This window comes from Capra hircus, chromosome 7 (assembly GCF_001704415.2).
Source record: "Capra hircus breed San Clemente chromosome 7, ASM170441v1, whole genome shotgun sequence".
In the NCBI taxonomy this organism is placed as follows: domain Eukaryota; kingdom Metazoa; phylum Chordata; class Mammalia; order Artiodactyla; family Bovidae; genus Capra; species Capra hircus.
Window position 1 is genome coordinate 2,715,085 of NC_030814.1, and position 14,017 is coordinate 2,729,101.

Consider the following 14,017-nt stretch of genomic DNA (forward strand, 5'->3'; position numbering starts at 1 on the left):
ATGCGCAATGGTTGATAAAATCTATTTTTATAATCCAAAGAAAATCTAATCCTGATTCAATACTGAAAATTTTCAGATTTATTAAAGGAATATCCAGAGTAACTCATATTTTCCTGTTCTCACCTTTAAAAGGCTCATCAATTTCAATATGACATTTAATACCAGTTGTAATAAGAGCCACAGTATTAAGTGGGAGTGGAGAAGGAAATGGCAACCCACTCCGGTACTCTTGCCTGGAAAATCCCATGGAGCCTGGTGGGCTATAGTCCATGGCGCTGCAAAGAGTCAGACACAACTGAGCAACTTCACTTTCAGTTTCATTAAGTGGGAGAGGCAGGCTCCTACTAACCTGAGCTGCATACTAGAATAGATGGTGTTGCCATTCACTGAAATTGAGGGAAAGACAAACTAATAGTGAACTAGTCTGGGCTGGGTTGGATTGCATTTAGGGGATTTTTAGTTCAGTCTTAGATATGAGACATGCAGGGTACTACTAAGACATCCAAGGAGGCGTGTCAAGGAGGCAATCGATTACATGGGCATAGAGTTCCCAGGGGAAATCTGAGCTAGAGTAGTAAGCATGAGTCATCTTCAGAGGATCACCCAGGGACAGAGCGCAGGAAGGAGACTGGCACAGCCTAGGACCACGCCGAGGGTAACTCCAAAATATACTGGCCAAGTGGGGAAGAATGAGTTTACAAAGGAGGAGTGGTCAGAAAGGGAGAAGCAAGATCTGGTATCTTGGTTCGCAAAGGCCAAGGGAAAGTCAACAAAGATACTTTGAGGAGGTCACCTAAGACAGTTGCAAAATTTAGCAACGTATATATTGTCATTGAGCACTGTCAGCCTTTACACTGTATGCTGGAAAGGCTGTATATAGTAACCTTGCTTATTTAACTTATATGCAGAGTACTTCATGAGAAACGCTGGGCTGGAGGAAGCACAAGCTAGATTCAAGACTGCTGGGAGAAATACCAATAACCTTAGATATGCAGATGACACCACGCTTATGGCCAAAAGTGTAGAGGAACTATGCTTTCCTCTAAAAGAGGACAGTGAAAAAGCTGGCTTAAAAAATAGCATTCAAAAAATGGAGATCATGCCATCTGGTCCCATCACCTCATGGGAAATAGATGGGGAAACAATGGAAACAGTGACAGATTTTATTTTCTTGGGCTACAAAATCACTGTAGATGGAGTCTGCAGTCATGAAATTAAAAGATGCTTGCTCCTTGGAAGAAAAGCTATGACCAACCTAGACAGCATTACTTTGCCAACAAAGGTCCATCTAGTCAAAGCTATGGTTTTTCCAGTAGTCATGTATGGATGTGAGAGCTGGACCATAAAGATGGCTGAGTTTGGAAGGACTGATGCTTTTGAACCATGGTGCTAGAAAAGACTCTTGAGAGTCCCTTGGATAGCAAGGAGACCAAACCAGTCAATCCTAAAGGAAATCAGTCCTGAATATTCATTAGGACTGATGCTGAGCCGGAAACTCTAATACTTTGGCTACCTGATGCAAAGAACTGACTCACTGGAAAAGACCCCGATGCTGGGAAAGATTGAGCGCAGGAGGAGAAGGGGATGACAGATGAGATGATTGGATGGCATCACTGACTCAGTGGGCATGAGTTTGAGCAAGCTCTGGGAGTTGGTGATGGACAGGGAGGCCTGGCGTGCTACAGTCCTTGGGGTTGCAAAGAGTAGGACACAACTGAGCAATGGAACTGAATTTAGCTGAAAGGTCATTGATCTTTTTTGTACAGTTCTTCTGTGTATTCTTGCCACCTCTTCTTAATATCTTCTGCTTCTGTTAGGTCCATACTGTATCTGTCCTTCAATATCCCTATCTTTGCATAGAAGGTTCCCTTGGTAGCTCTAATTTTCTTGAAGAGATCTCCAGTCTTTCCCAGTCTATTGTTTTTCTCTATTTCTTTACACTGATCACTGAGGAAGGCTTTCTTATCTCTCCTGGCTATTCTCTGGAACTCTTCATTCACGTAGAGCCAGACATCTTGGAGTGTGAAGTCAAATGAGCCTTAGGAAGCATTACTATGAAAAAGGCTAGTGGAGGTGATAAAATTCCAGATAAATTATTTAAAATCCTAAAAGATGATGCTGTTAAAGTACTACACTTAATATGCTGGCAAATTTGGAGAACTCAGCAGTGGCCATAGGATTGGAAAAGGTCAGTTTTCATTCTAATCCCAAAGAAAGGCAATGCCAAAGAATGCTCAAACTACCACACAATTGCACTCATCTCACATGCTAGCAAAGTAATGCTGAAATTCCTTCAAGCCAGGCTTCTATAGTATGTGAACCAAGAACTTCCAGATGTACAGCTGATTTAGAAAAGCCAGAACCAGAGATCAAACTGCCAACATCTGTTGGATCATAGAAAAAGTGAGAGGGTTCCAGAAAAACATCTACTTCTCCATCACTGACTACACTAAAGCCTCTGACTTTGTAGATCACAACAAACTGCGGGAAATTCTTAAACAAAGGGGATTCCAGACCACCTTACCTGCCTCCAGAAAAATCTGTATATAGGTCAAGAAGAAACAGTTAGAACTGTACATAGAACAACGGACTGGTTCAAAACTGGGAAAGGAGTATGTCAAGGCTATGTATTATCACCCTGCTTTATCAACTTATATGCAGAATATATCATGGGAAATCCAGTCTGGATGAAGCAAAAGCCAGAATCAAGAGTGCCAGGAGAAATAACAATAACCTCCAATATGCAGATGACACCATCCTTATGGCAGAAAGCAAAGAGGACCTAAAGAGCCTCTTATTAGAGGAGGAAGATCAAGGAGATCAAACTAGTCAATCCTAAAGTAAATCAACCCTGAATATTCATTGGAAGGACTGATGCTGAAGCTGAAGCTCTAACACTTTGGCCACCTGATGCGAAGAGCCAACACACTGGAAAAGACCCTGATGCTGGGGAAGATTGAAGGCAGGAGGAGAAGGGGACGACAGAGGATGAGATGGTTGGATGGCATCACCGACCTAAAGGACAAGCGTTTGAGCAAACTCTGGGAGTTGGTGATGGACAGGGAGGCCTGGCGTGCTGCAGACGATGGGGTTGCGAAGAGTTGAACATGAATGAGCAACTGAACAACAAAAAAGTCATGGAGAATCTTACAGATGCCTACTTCAATAATGCTGGGGCAGAAACCAGGGATTCGTGGGTTAAGTGCTAAGTGAGAGTCGAGGTACTGAGTGCACATTAGCACTCTTAGGACAAGTCTGACTAAGAAAACAGACGGCAAAGACAGTAACTGAGAGAGAATACTGAGGTTGAAGAAGGGTTATCCAGGGTGAGCAGACGTTGCTTTTAAGAGTCGGGACTTACAAATATTTAAAAAGCGAGCACGGGACACAGATGAGAAGAAAAGGTGGACGTAATATATAAAACAGTGTAAAGTTTCAGGGAAAGTAAGAAATGATAAGATACAAAACAGGGACAAGGAACAGACTCTTTAAGAAAGTAAGGAAAGAGAATGAGTACAAATGTGGTGGATGTGGATAAGCAGCGAAAAAACGAGGCATTCGCCACCTGATGACTTCCACTTTTTCTGCAATGCAGGAGACATCCATTTGTCGACTCTGATCAGGCACATGAAAGGATCAGAGGCTCGAGAGATGTGGAAAGCATCTGAAAAGTTGCACAGCAAGTAGCAGAGACCAGAGAAATGTCACACATCACAGTTTCCTTGGAAGTCTTGACATATCAAGCAAGTTGTAAAAGAACGAGAGCAAGAAATATATATGTTCCAGTCAGGGATTAGAGGAGCCACAGAAACGTAACCCTCGTTGCGCGCACAGACAGTGACCAAAGTCAGACTAGAAATTTTAAATTTCAGATCAAAATGTAAACCTGAAAATAAGAGAAAACATAAGTATTGAAATCAGTAAACACAAGAGTACAGCAAAATGAGTCAGAGGATCCATGAACACGTTTACTGATTCAGTTCAGTTCAGTTCTGTCGCTCAGTCGTGTCCGACTCCTTGCAACCCCATGAATCAAAGCACACCAGGCCTCCCTGTCCAGCACCATCTCCCAGAGTTCACTCAGACTCACGTCCATCGAGTTGGTGATGCCATCCAGGCATCTCATCCTTGGTCGTCCCCTTCTCCTCCTGCCCCCAATCCCTCCCAGCATCAGAGTCTTTTCCAATGAGTCAACTCTTCACATGAGGTGGCCAAAGTACTGGAGCTTCAGCTCTAGCATCATTCCTTCCAAAGAAATGTCAGGGTTGATCTCCTTCAGGATGGACTGGTTGGATCTCCTTGCAGTCCAAGGGACTCTCAAGAGTCTTCTCCAACACCACAGTTCAAAAGCATCAATTCTTTGGTGCTCAGCCTTCTTCACAGTCCAACTTTCACATCCATACATGACCACAGGAAAAACCATAGCCTTGACTAGACGGACCTTAGTCGGCAAAGTAATGTCTCTGCTTTTGAATATGCTATCTAGGTTGGTCATAATTTTTCTTCCAAGGAGTAAGCGTCTTTCAATTTCATGGCTGCAATCACCATCTGCAGTGATTCTGGAGTCCAAAAAATACAGTTTGACACTGTTTCCACTGTTTCCCCATCTATTTCCCATGAAGTGATGGGACCAGATGCCATGATCTTCGTTTTCTAAATATTGAGCTTTAAGCCAACTTTTTCACTCTCCTCCTTCACTTTCATCAAGAGGGTTTTTAGCTCCTCTTCACTGTCTGCCATAAGGGTGGTGTCATCTGCATATCTGAGGTTATTGATATTTCTCCCGGCAATCTTGATTCCAGCTTGTGTTTCTTCTAGTCCAGCGTTTCTCATGATGTACTCTGCATAGAAGTTAAACAAGCAGGGTGACAATATACAGCCTTGACGTACTCCTTCTCCTATTTGGAACCAGTCTGTTGTTCCATGTCCAGTTCTAACTGTTGCTTCCTGACCTGCATACAGATTTCTCAAGAAGCAGCTTAGGTGGTCTGGTATTCCCACCTCTTTCAGAATTTTCCACAGTTTCTTGTGAGCCACACAGTCAAAGGCTTTGGCATAGTCAATCAAGCAGAAATAGATGTTTTTCTGGAACTCTCTTGCTTTTTCCATGATCCAGAGGATGTTGGCAATTTGATCTCTGGTTCCTCTGCCTTTTCTAAAACCAGCTTGAACATCAGGGAGTTCACAGTTCATGTATTGCTGAAGCCTGGCTTGGAGAATTTTGAGCATTACTTTACTAGTGTGTGAGATGAGTGCAATTGTGCGGTAGTTTGAGCATTCTTTGGCATTGCCTTTCTTTGGAATTGGAATGAAAACTGACCTTTTCCAGTCCTGTGGCCACTGCTGAGTTTTCCAAATTTGCTGGCATATTGAGTGCAGCACTTTCACAGCATCATCTTTCAGGATTTGAAATAGTTCGACAGGAATTCCATCACCTCCACTAGCTTTGTTCGTAGTGATGCTTTCTAAGGCCCACTTGACCTCACTTTCCAAGATGTCTGGCTCTAGATAAGTGATCACATCATCATGATTATCTGGGTTGTGAAGATCTTTTTTTGTACAGTTCTTCTGTGTATTCTTGCCACCTCTTCTTAATATCTTCTGCTTCTGTTAGGTCCATACCATTTCTGTCCTTTATCAAGCCCATCTTTGCATGAAATGTTCCCTTGGTATCTCTAATTTTCTTGAAGAGATCTCTAGTCTTTCCCGTTCTATTATTTTCCTCTATTTCTTGGCACTGATTGCTGAAGAAGGCTTTCTTATCTCTTCTTGCCATTCTTTGGAACTCTGCATTCAGATGCTTGTATCTTTCCTTTTCTCCTTGGCTTTTTGCTTCTCTTCTTTTCACAGCTATTGGTAAGGCCTCCCCAGACAGCCATTTCGCTTTTTTGCATTTCTTTTCCATGGGGATGGTCTTGATCCCTGTCTCCTGTACAATGTCACGAACCTCAGTCCATAGTTCATCAGGCACTCTATCTATCAGATCTAGGCCCTTAAATCTATTTCTCACTTCCACTGGATAATCATAAGGGATTTGATTTAGGTCATACCTGAATGGTCTAGCAGTTTTCCCTACTTTCTTCAATTTGAGTCTGAATTTGGTAATAAGGAGTTCATGATCTGAGCCACAGTCAGCTCCAGGTCTTATTTTTGTTGACTGTATAGAGCTTCTCCATCTTTGGCTGCAAAGAATATAATCAATCTGATTTTGGTGTTGACCATCTGGTGATGTCCATGTGTAGAGTCTTCTCTTGTGTTGTTGGAAGAGGGTGTTTGCTATGACCAGTGCATTTTCTTGGCAAAACTCTATCAGTCTTTGCCCCGCTTCATTCCGCATTCCAAGGCCAAACTTGCCTGTTATCCCAGGTGTTCCTTGACTTCCTATTTTTGCATTCCAGTCCCCTGTAATGAAAAGGACATCTTTTTTGGGTGTTAGTTCTAAAAGGTCTTGTAGGTCTTCATAAAACCGTTCAACTTCAGCTTCTTCAGCATTACTGGCTGTGGCATAGACCTGGATAACTGTGATATTGAATGGTTTGCCTTGGAGACAAACAGAGATCATTCTGTTGTTTTTGAGATTGCATCCAAGTACTGCATTTCAGACTCTTTTGTTGACCATGATGGCTACTCCATTTCTTCTGAGGGATTCCTGCTCGCAGTAGTAGATATAATGGTCATCTGAGTTAAATTCACCCATTCCAGTCCATTTTAGTTCGCTGATTCCTAGAATGTCGGCATTCACCCTTGCCATCTCTTGTTTGACCACTTCCAATTTGCCTTAATTCATGGACCTGACATTCCAGGTTCCTATGCAATATTGCTCTTTACAGCATCGGACCTTGCTTCTATCACCAGTCACATCCACAACTGGGTATTGTTTTTGCTTTGGCTCCATCCCTTCATTCTTTCTGGAGTTATTTCTCCACTGATCTCCAGTAGCACATTGGGCACCTAATGACCTGGGGAGTTCCTCTTTCAGTATCCTATCATTTTGCCTTTTCATACTATTCACGGGGTTGTCAAGGCAAGAATACTGAAGTGGCTTGCCATTCCCTTCTCCAGTGGACCACACTCTGTCAGACCTCTCCACCATGACCCACCCATCTTGGGTTGACAGCAACACAAAAGGCATAGTAAGACAACGGCAGGGCGCATCTCGGGAGGATGCATGAGGCAGACGACTCCTTTTTACTGTTTACTTGCTTCCTCCTAACACAGCAGAAGCCAGTTTCCTGATTATACTGGTCTAACACTCTTTTAGGGGTTTCCCTGGTGGCTCAAATGGTAAAGACAAGGAATTCACAGAGAACAAAGGTCTGTCTAGTCAAGGCTATGGTTTTTCCTGTGGTCAGGTATGGAAGTGAGAGTTGGACGGTGAAGAAAGCTGAGTGCCGAAGAATTGATGCTTTTGAACTGTGGTGTTGGAGAAGACTCTTGAGAGTCCCTTGGACTGCAAGGAGATCCAACCAGTCCATTCTAAAGATCAGCCCTGGGATTTCTTTGGAAGGAATGATGCTGAAGGTGAAACTCCAGTGCTTTGGCCACCTCATGTGAAGAGTTGACTCATTGCAAAAGACTCTGATGCTGGGAGGGATTGGGGGCAGGAGGAGAAGGGGACGACAGAGGATGAGATGGCTGGATGGCATCACTGACTCGGACGTGAGTCTGAGTGAGCTCCGGGAGATGGTGCTGGACAGGGAGGCCTGGCGTGCTGCAATTAATGGGGTCGCAAAGAGTCAGACACGACTGAGCGACTGAACTGAACTGAACTGAGCGCTTTATATCGGAGACGGCAATGGCACCCTATTCCAGTACTCTTGCCTGGAAAAGCCTATGGACGGACCCTGGGTGTCACAGAGAGTTGGACACGACTGAGTGACTGGACTGAACTGACTGAGCTGATGCTGGACTTTGACTTGTGCTGTGCTAAGTTGCTTCAGTCACATCTGACTCTTTGTGACCCTATGGACAGTAGCCTGCCAGGTTGCTCTGTCCATGGGATTCTCCAGCCCAGAATACTGGACTGGGTCGCCATTTAAGGCAGAGTAAAGACAGGTTTTAATGGGGCTTTTCAGAAAATAATTCAAACCACTAAAACATTGAGACAAATGATAAGTAATATTATACAGATAAAAACACAAAATCAGTCCTCTAGAGTCCTCGAAAGCAACTCAACCATACACTGTTTCATACTTCTATACATGAACTTTCAACTTTTGGAAACTTTATGTCTCTAATTTCATGTAAAATGAAGTATTTCTGCAAAATTACATCAATTAAACTTTCTTTCTTCAAATTACCCCTTTTGTACTCACTCCGACTTCTTTTCATAGGTCTTAGAAGACTCCTCAATCCTCTTCTCCAGCTCCAGGACAGCTTCCTCCTTGTTTAAAAGCATCTGCTGTGTCTGCATTAGCTCCTCTGCTAAAGTTCGCAACCTAGAAGGAAGTTTCCTCATTACCATCAACACATTAATTATGCTCACTTTATACACACCAAAAAAAGCAATCATACACCTAAGGCTGCAATGTCCACAACAGGAGCCACAAGTAGTTTAATTTAAATTAAATAAGAGTAAAATTTCAATTCCTCAGTTGCATTAGCCACGTTTTCAAGCACTAAACAGACACACACGGCTAATGGCTACCTCTCTGGACAGAGAAAAGAACATTTCAATAATCTCAGGGAGTACTCTTGGGCAGTCTGTTTTAGAGGGTTTTATTCATCAAGCAGCAAAAGAGAAAAAGAAACAGGAAATGGAGAAAGAGAAAAGAACTAAAGAAAAAATACCTGTAATTCTCCCAGGAAGAGTGTATGGTGAAATAAGCATCATTTTTGTTTCAGGCTAACAGGCATTTATATTCTGGCTGTACCATTTTTCTCTGAGATCGTATGAAGCTTGCTGCAGCTGACTGACTATTTCCTCCCTCATATTTGGGCACTGTAACACCTGCTTCAGTGCATTGCTTTGAAGGTGAAATACACTTAGCGTAAATAATGAATGGTACTTAATAGGTATTTGAGTAAATAACATCTAGTGTTATCTGCATATGTTACCTCATTTAATTCTCACAACAAGCTATGAGATACACATTGTTATCCTCAAAGAAAGTAAGGCTCAGTCACACGGTAATTTAAATTAATATAAGCTATTTCTGTTTTCACATGTTGCAATAATGTTTTGGAGGTACTGTCTATATAGATTTGAAATTAGTATGTACCCACAGATCAGACATTTTTTTATTACATAAACTGCATCTGGCCCTGAACAGAAATATTTCTACCACAAAAACACACAACTGGAATCTAAAAAACAATACAAATGAACTGATTTTTCAATACAGAAACAGACTGACAGACATAGAGAATGAATTTATGGTCATCAAACGTGAGAGAGAGAGGGAAACAGACCAGGAGCACAGCAGCAACAGCTGCAGATCACTGCACGTAAGACAGACAAGCATCAGGGACTTCCTGTATGGCACAGACAGCCATATATGTATGGTGATATACACTGGACACGAAGCTGAAAAAGGATGAACGTATATGTCTAACTGAATCACTCTGCTATGTACCTGAAACTAACACAGTATCTTGAATCGACTATAGCTTAATTTAAAAAATAGATAAATAAATAAAATCACTATAATCATAAAATATACATACACAGCTATCATATTGCATTGAAATTTTTATTGTTTTAGCCTTTTAAAGCAAGACAGGAAACCCAGACTATCCAAAATACTAAATAACCCAAGTATATGAAAATTTGAATTTAATTTAAAGAGATGATAAAGTCAAAAGTAAAAAATCAAAGCATGAAGAAATATTTGCAATGGAAGTTACAAGCAAAAGCTCATGTAGAAAAACTCTTAGGAAAAAGTCTACCTACAATGAAAATGAACAATGAACACAGCTGGAAGTTCAAAAAAGCTTCAAATGATCAATAAGTACATGGAGATATTTACAACCTGAACCACAATTTAAAATCTTCAGATTAAATAATCAGTAAATTATTTTTCACCTACTAAAATTGACAAGCATGAAAACAAGTGATAGTACATAGTATTCTCAAAACTGTAGAAAGAATGAGGGGGAAGGAAGGAAGGAAAGGATAGAGGAAACTTGGAATTGTCTCTCAAACCTCAAATCAGAATCTCCTTTGACCATCTAAAAATCTGTCTTATCAATATACTTTACACATGCTCAGAATTAGTCCACATGAAGATCTTTGTACTACAGTGTTTATAAAATAACTAGAAAATATTTAATTGTTCATCAACGGGAATAACTGAATAAATTTTGGTCTGATTTGAGAGAGTAACGATGACATATACACACTGTGAAGTCGCTCAGTCGTGTCCGACTCTTCGTGACCCCATGGACTGTAGCCTACCAGGTTCCTCCATCCATGGGATTTTCCAGGCAAGAATACTGGAGTGGGTTGCCATTTCCTTCTCCAGGAGATGTTCCCGACCCAGGGATTGAACCTGGGTCTCCCACATTGTAGGCAGATGCTTCACTGCCATCTGTAAAACAGCCAGCCAGTGAGAACTGCCGCATGACACAGAGAAGCCAAGCCTATCGCTCCATGACAGCCTAGAGGGGCGGCTGGAAGGGAGGGGCAGGTGGGAGGGAGGCTTCAGAGGGAGGGGCCGTGTACATGGATTCGTGCTGATGTCCAGCAGGAATCATCACAACACTGCAATTATCCTCCAATTAAAGGGAAAATAAAAAATGTTAAAGAAACAGAATAGTCATTAAAAGGAATGAGGTTCTTCCAACACATAAAAGGTGCTTCCAAGGCATTACTTAGAAGGCATGAGGCAGAAAAGTACATATAGCCTGGCTCCATTTATACTGAAATCAATGAATGTGTATACACATACTACTGACTGAATTGTATTCCCTCAAAATTCATATCTTAAAATTCTAACCCCCAAACTGATGATATTTGGAGAGGGGGACTTTGGGAAGTAACTAGGGTTAGATGAGCTCCTGAAGGTGGAGCCTCATGATGGGATTAAGGTCCTCAGAGGAGATACCAAGAGTTGTGCTCTCTCTCCCTAGGCCTAGATGAAGCAGAGGTCATGTGAGCACATGAGCAGTCTACAAGCAGGAAAAGACTCTCGCCAAGACCCAAACTGGCCGTCACCTTGATCTGGAACTTGTAACATTGAGAAATAAATTACAATGAGAAATAAACTGCTATTGTTTAATCCACTCATTCATGGTATTTCATCATGGTGGCCACAGCAGAGTAATACACTATTATATATTTATGTGTGGAGAAGAGCCAGATTACTATAAGCCAGACTTTCATCATCACTCTGACGGGTATGGGATGAGAATAGGGGGTGATTTAAGGACAAAAGGGTTTCCCTAGTAGCTCAGTTGGTAAAGCATCTGCCTGCAATGCAGGAGACCCCAGTTTAATTCCTGGGTTGAGTAGATCCACTAGAGAAGGGATAGGCTACCCACTCCAGTTTTCTTGGGCTTCCCTGGTGGCTCAGCTGATAATCAGCCTGCAATGCAGGAGACCTAGGTTCGATCCCTAGATTGGGAAGATCTCCTGGAGAAGGGGAAGGCTATCCAATCCTGTATTCTGGCCTGGAGAATTCCATGGACTATGTAACCATGGGGTGACAACGAGTTGGACACGACTAAGTGACTTTCACTTTTAGACAAAAAAGTCTCTCATACTTTACTCTGTATTTATCTACTAAATCTCATAACAAAAATGAATTTGAATTTAAGCTATTAAATAATAGGTAATGGAGACAGAAAAGGCAGAAAAACCATGAAACATGGTAAGAACTCAAAATATAGTAATTTAGGTTTTCTCATCCATGTTTAGAGTTAAGAAACATAATAAACCTCAACAGGTTTCTGAGGGCATTATACAAAATATAATCAATGATGCTTATAATAATGATCCAGAATTGTAAGAAAAATTAAATTTAAAGCATTTTTCATTAAGAATATACATATATTTATAAGAGCATACATCAAATCTAGTAAAATTATTTTGTTGAACTCGACAGCAATACAAGGTTGGTTTAACTGGAAAATGCACTTCTGTGGAATAGTTCATACCCTGACTACTAGACACACACAGTTACTGTATTAAAATCTGAGGTCATTCTCAAGAAATCTACACTTCAACTGCTGGCTTCAAGCTATTTATTACCAACTACAAATAATATAAATTAACAACATGCATAATGCTTCGCTCTTTATAAAACTCTGCCGTATATATGATCTCATTTCATCCTCATGGGAGTCTGGAACACCTACCTCTGTGCCTGTCCCCACCCGAGCCTGGAGGGAATAAGGACCAGCTTCTCCTGCGCTGCCCTGGCCATGCTGCACCAGAGATGAACTGGAAAGAAAGCTCTCCCTCTCTGAGCACTCCCCTCCCCTCTGTTCGTTTACTTCTCTCTCCTACACCTTTCCCGAAGTTCTTCCTGCTCAGTTTTCCATTCACCCCTCTTTTCAATTCCTCACTCGTTCATTTAAACCAGGTGTTTACTAAGCCCATTCCCTGTGACAGGCACACTGTTAGACATTCGGGATACAACAGTCAGCAAGCCTGGCTTCAGGAACCTTAGACGCTCGCAGAAGAAACGGGGACTGCTTTTCCCTCTGACCCTCTCTCTTCCTCCCCTCCTCTCCTCTCTCTGACTGTTCGTTTCTTCTCAGTTCTCACTGTACTGCATTCTCTGCTCCATCCTGAAATAAGCGCACAGCCCCACCGACCTGCAAGACGCAGGCAGCACGGCCTCCTCGCTGCTCAGCCCTCACACCTAGCTCTGTCTTTCGCACGGCAGGTGCCCAACTCGGTTCCGCACGTCCTGTTTCTCTCATTAGACTCTCACACATTAAGCATTTTCTGCAATTTCCTAACAACTCCCAAGGCTCTCCTGACTCCTATCGTTCTGAATTATCTAAAAAGAGAAGCCAAAGAGCTACCTCAATGTGGGAGCAGCACAGTCTACAACTTTCCCCCACCACAGCAGCTAAACTGGTACATGAACCACACTGCAGTGAGGGAAGCTTTAATTCTCTGCACAGACGTCAGTAATACAGGACTGATGCTTTTCACGTAAACATTTTGTCATCAAGCCGATCACTTTACCTTCCACTTCAGAGTAAGAAAATTACTTGTGTTTGCAACTCTACACGTCTCTGCTGCATTTTGTAAAGCTCCTTACTCTGGTAAAAGAGACACCAGGTCGAGAAGCAGACACCTTCAGGGTCAGTGTTTACCTGGCTTTCCTAGACTTCCATTTTCTCCTCTAATAAAATGGAAATTAATATCTAACTTAAAGGGTTCATGTAACTATGATACATATTTTTAAAGTTTCTAGTATGGATTTTTAAGCATAGAATATTCCCTATAAATGTAACTATATATTATTAACCAATTTTACTACTGATAACAAGAAATATTTTTCTGAAAAGTAACTAAATTTTGACTTCTACATTTTTTAAAGAATGTTTTATTAATACTGGATGCAAAAATAAACACTCTTCCCAAGGCAGGGGTCAGACTGAATGTATTTTAAATAAAACTTAAGAACAGGTTATACTATTTATACATTTTTCCCAGTTAAGGACAAGTAAAGAAATATTGTAAGAATTCTATATTAAAAGTACATGTTACTCATAATTCAAAGTTGTTTTTCCCTTTATAACAATGTCATTTCCAAGAACATTCACTTTTTGGAAATGTGCAAAATTTCAGTTCAAGAGACATTAATGGAAGCTTGCATGTCATTGCTATCCTTGACACAAAACAACAAAAAATCTCTACAGACACACACATACATCCTGATTTGATGTGACATAATGGTAACCCTTGGAAGAAAAGTTATGACCAAGCTAGGTAGCATATTCAAAAGCAGAGACATTATTTTGTGACTAAGGTCCGTCTAGTCAAGGCTATGGTTTTTCCTGTGGTCATGTATGGATGTGAGAGTTGGACTGTGAAGAAAGCTGAGTGCCGAAGAGTTGA

General features: G+C 41.5%; 1 protein-coding gene across 4 annotated transcripts in view; it reads right to left on the reverse strand.

The window, feature by feature from the left end:
• The window catches only part of FER (FER tyrosine kinase), a 465,560-nt gene that overhangs the window by 312,106 nt on the left and 139,437 nt on the right, over positions 1-14,017 (reverse strand). For all 4 annotated transcript variants that reach the window (XM_018049986.1, XM_018049985.1, XM_013965817.2 and 1 more), the window contains one exon: positions 8,316-8,438. In XM_018049986.1, coding sequence (XP_017905475.1) covers positions 8,316-8,438 — 123 coding nt within the window. The remainder of the gene's footprint in view (positions 1-8,315; positions 8,439-14,017) is intronic.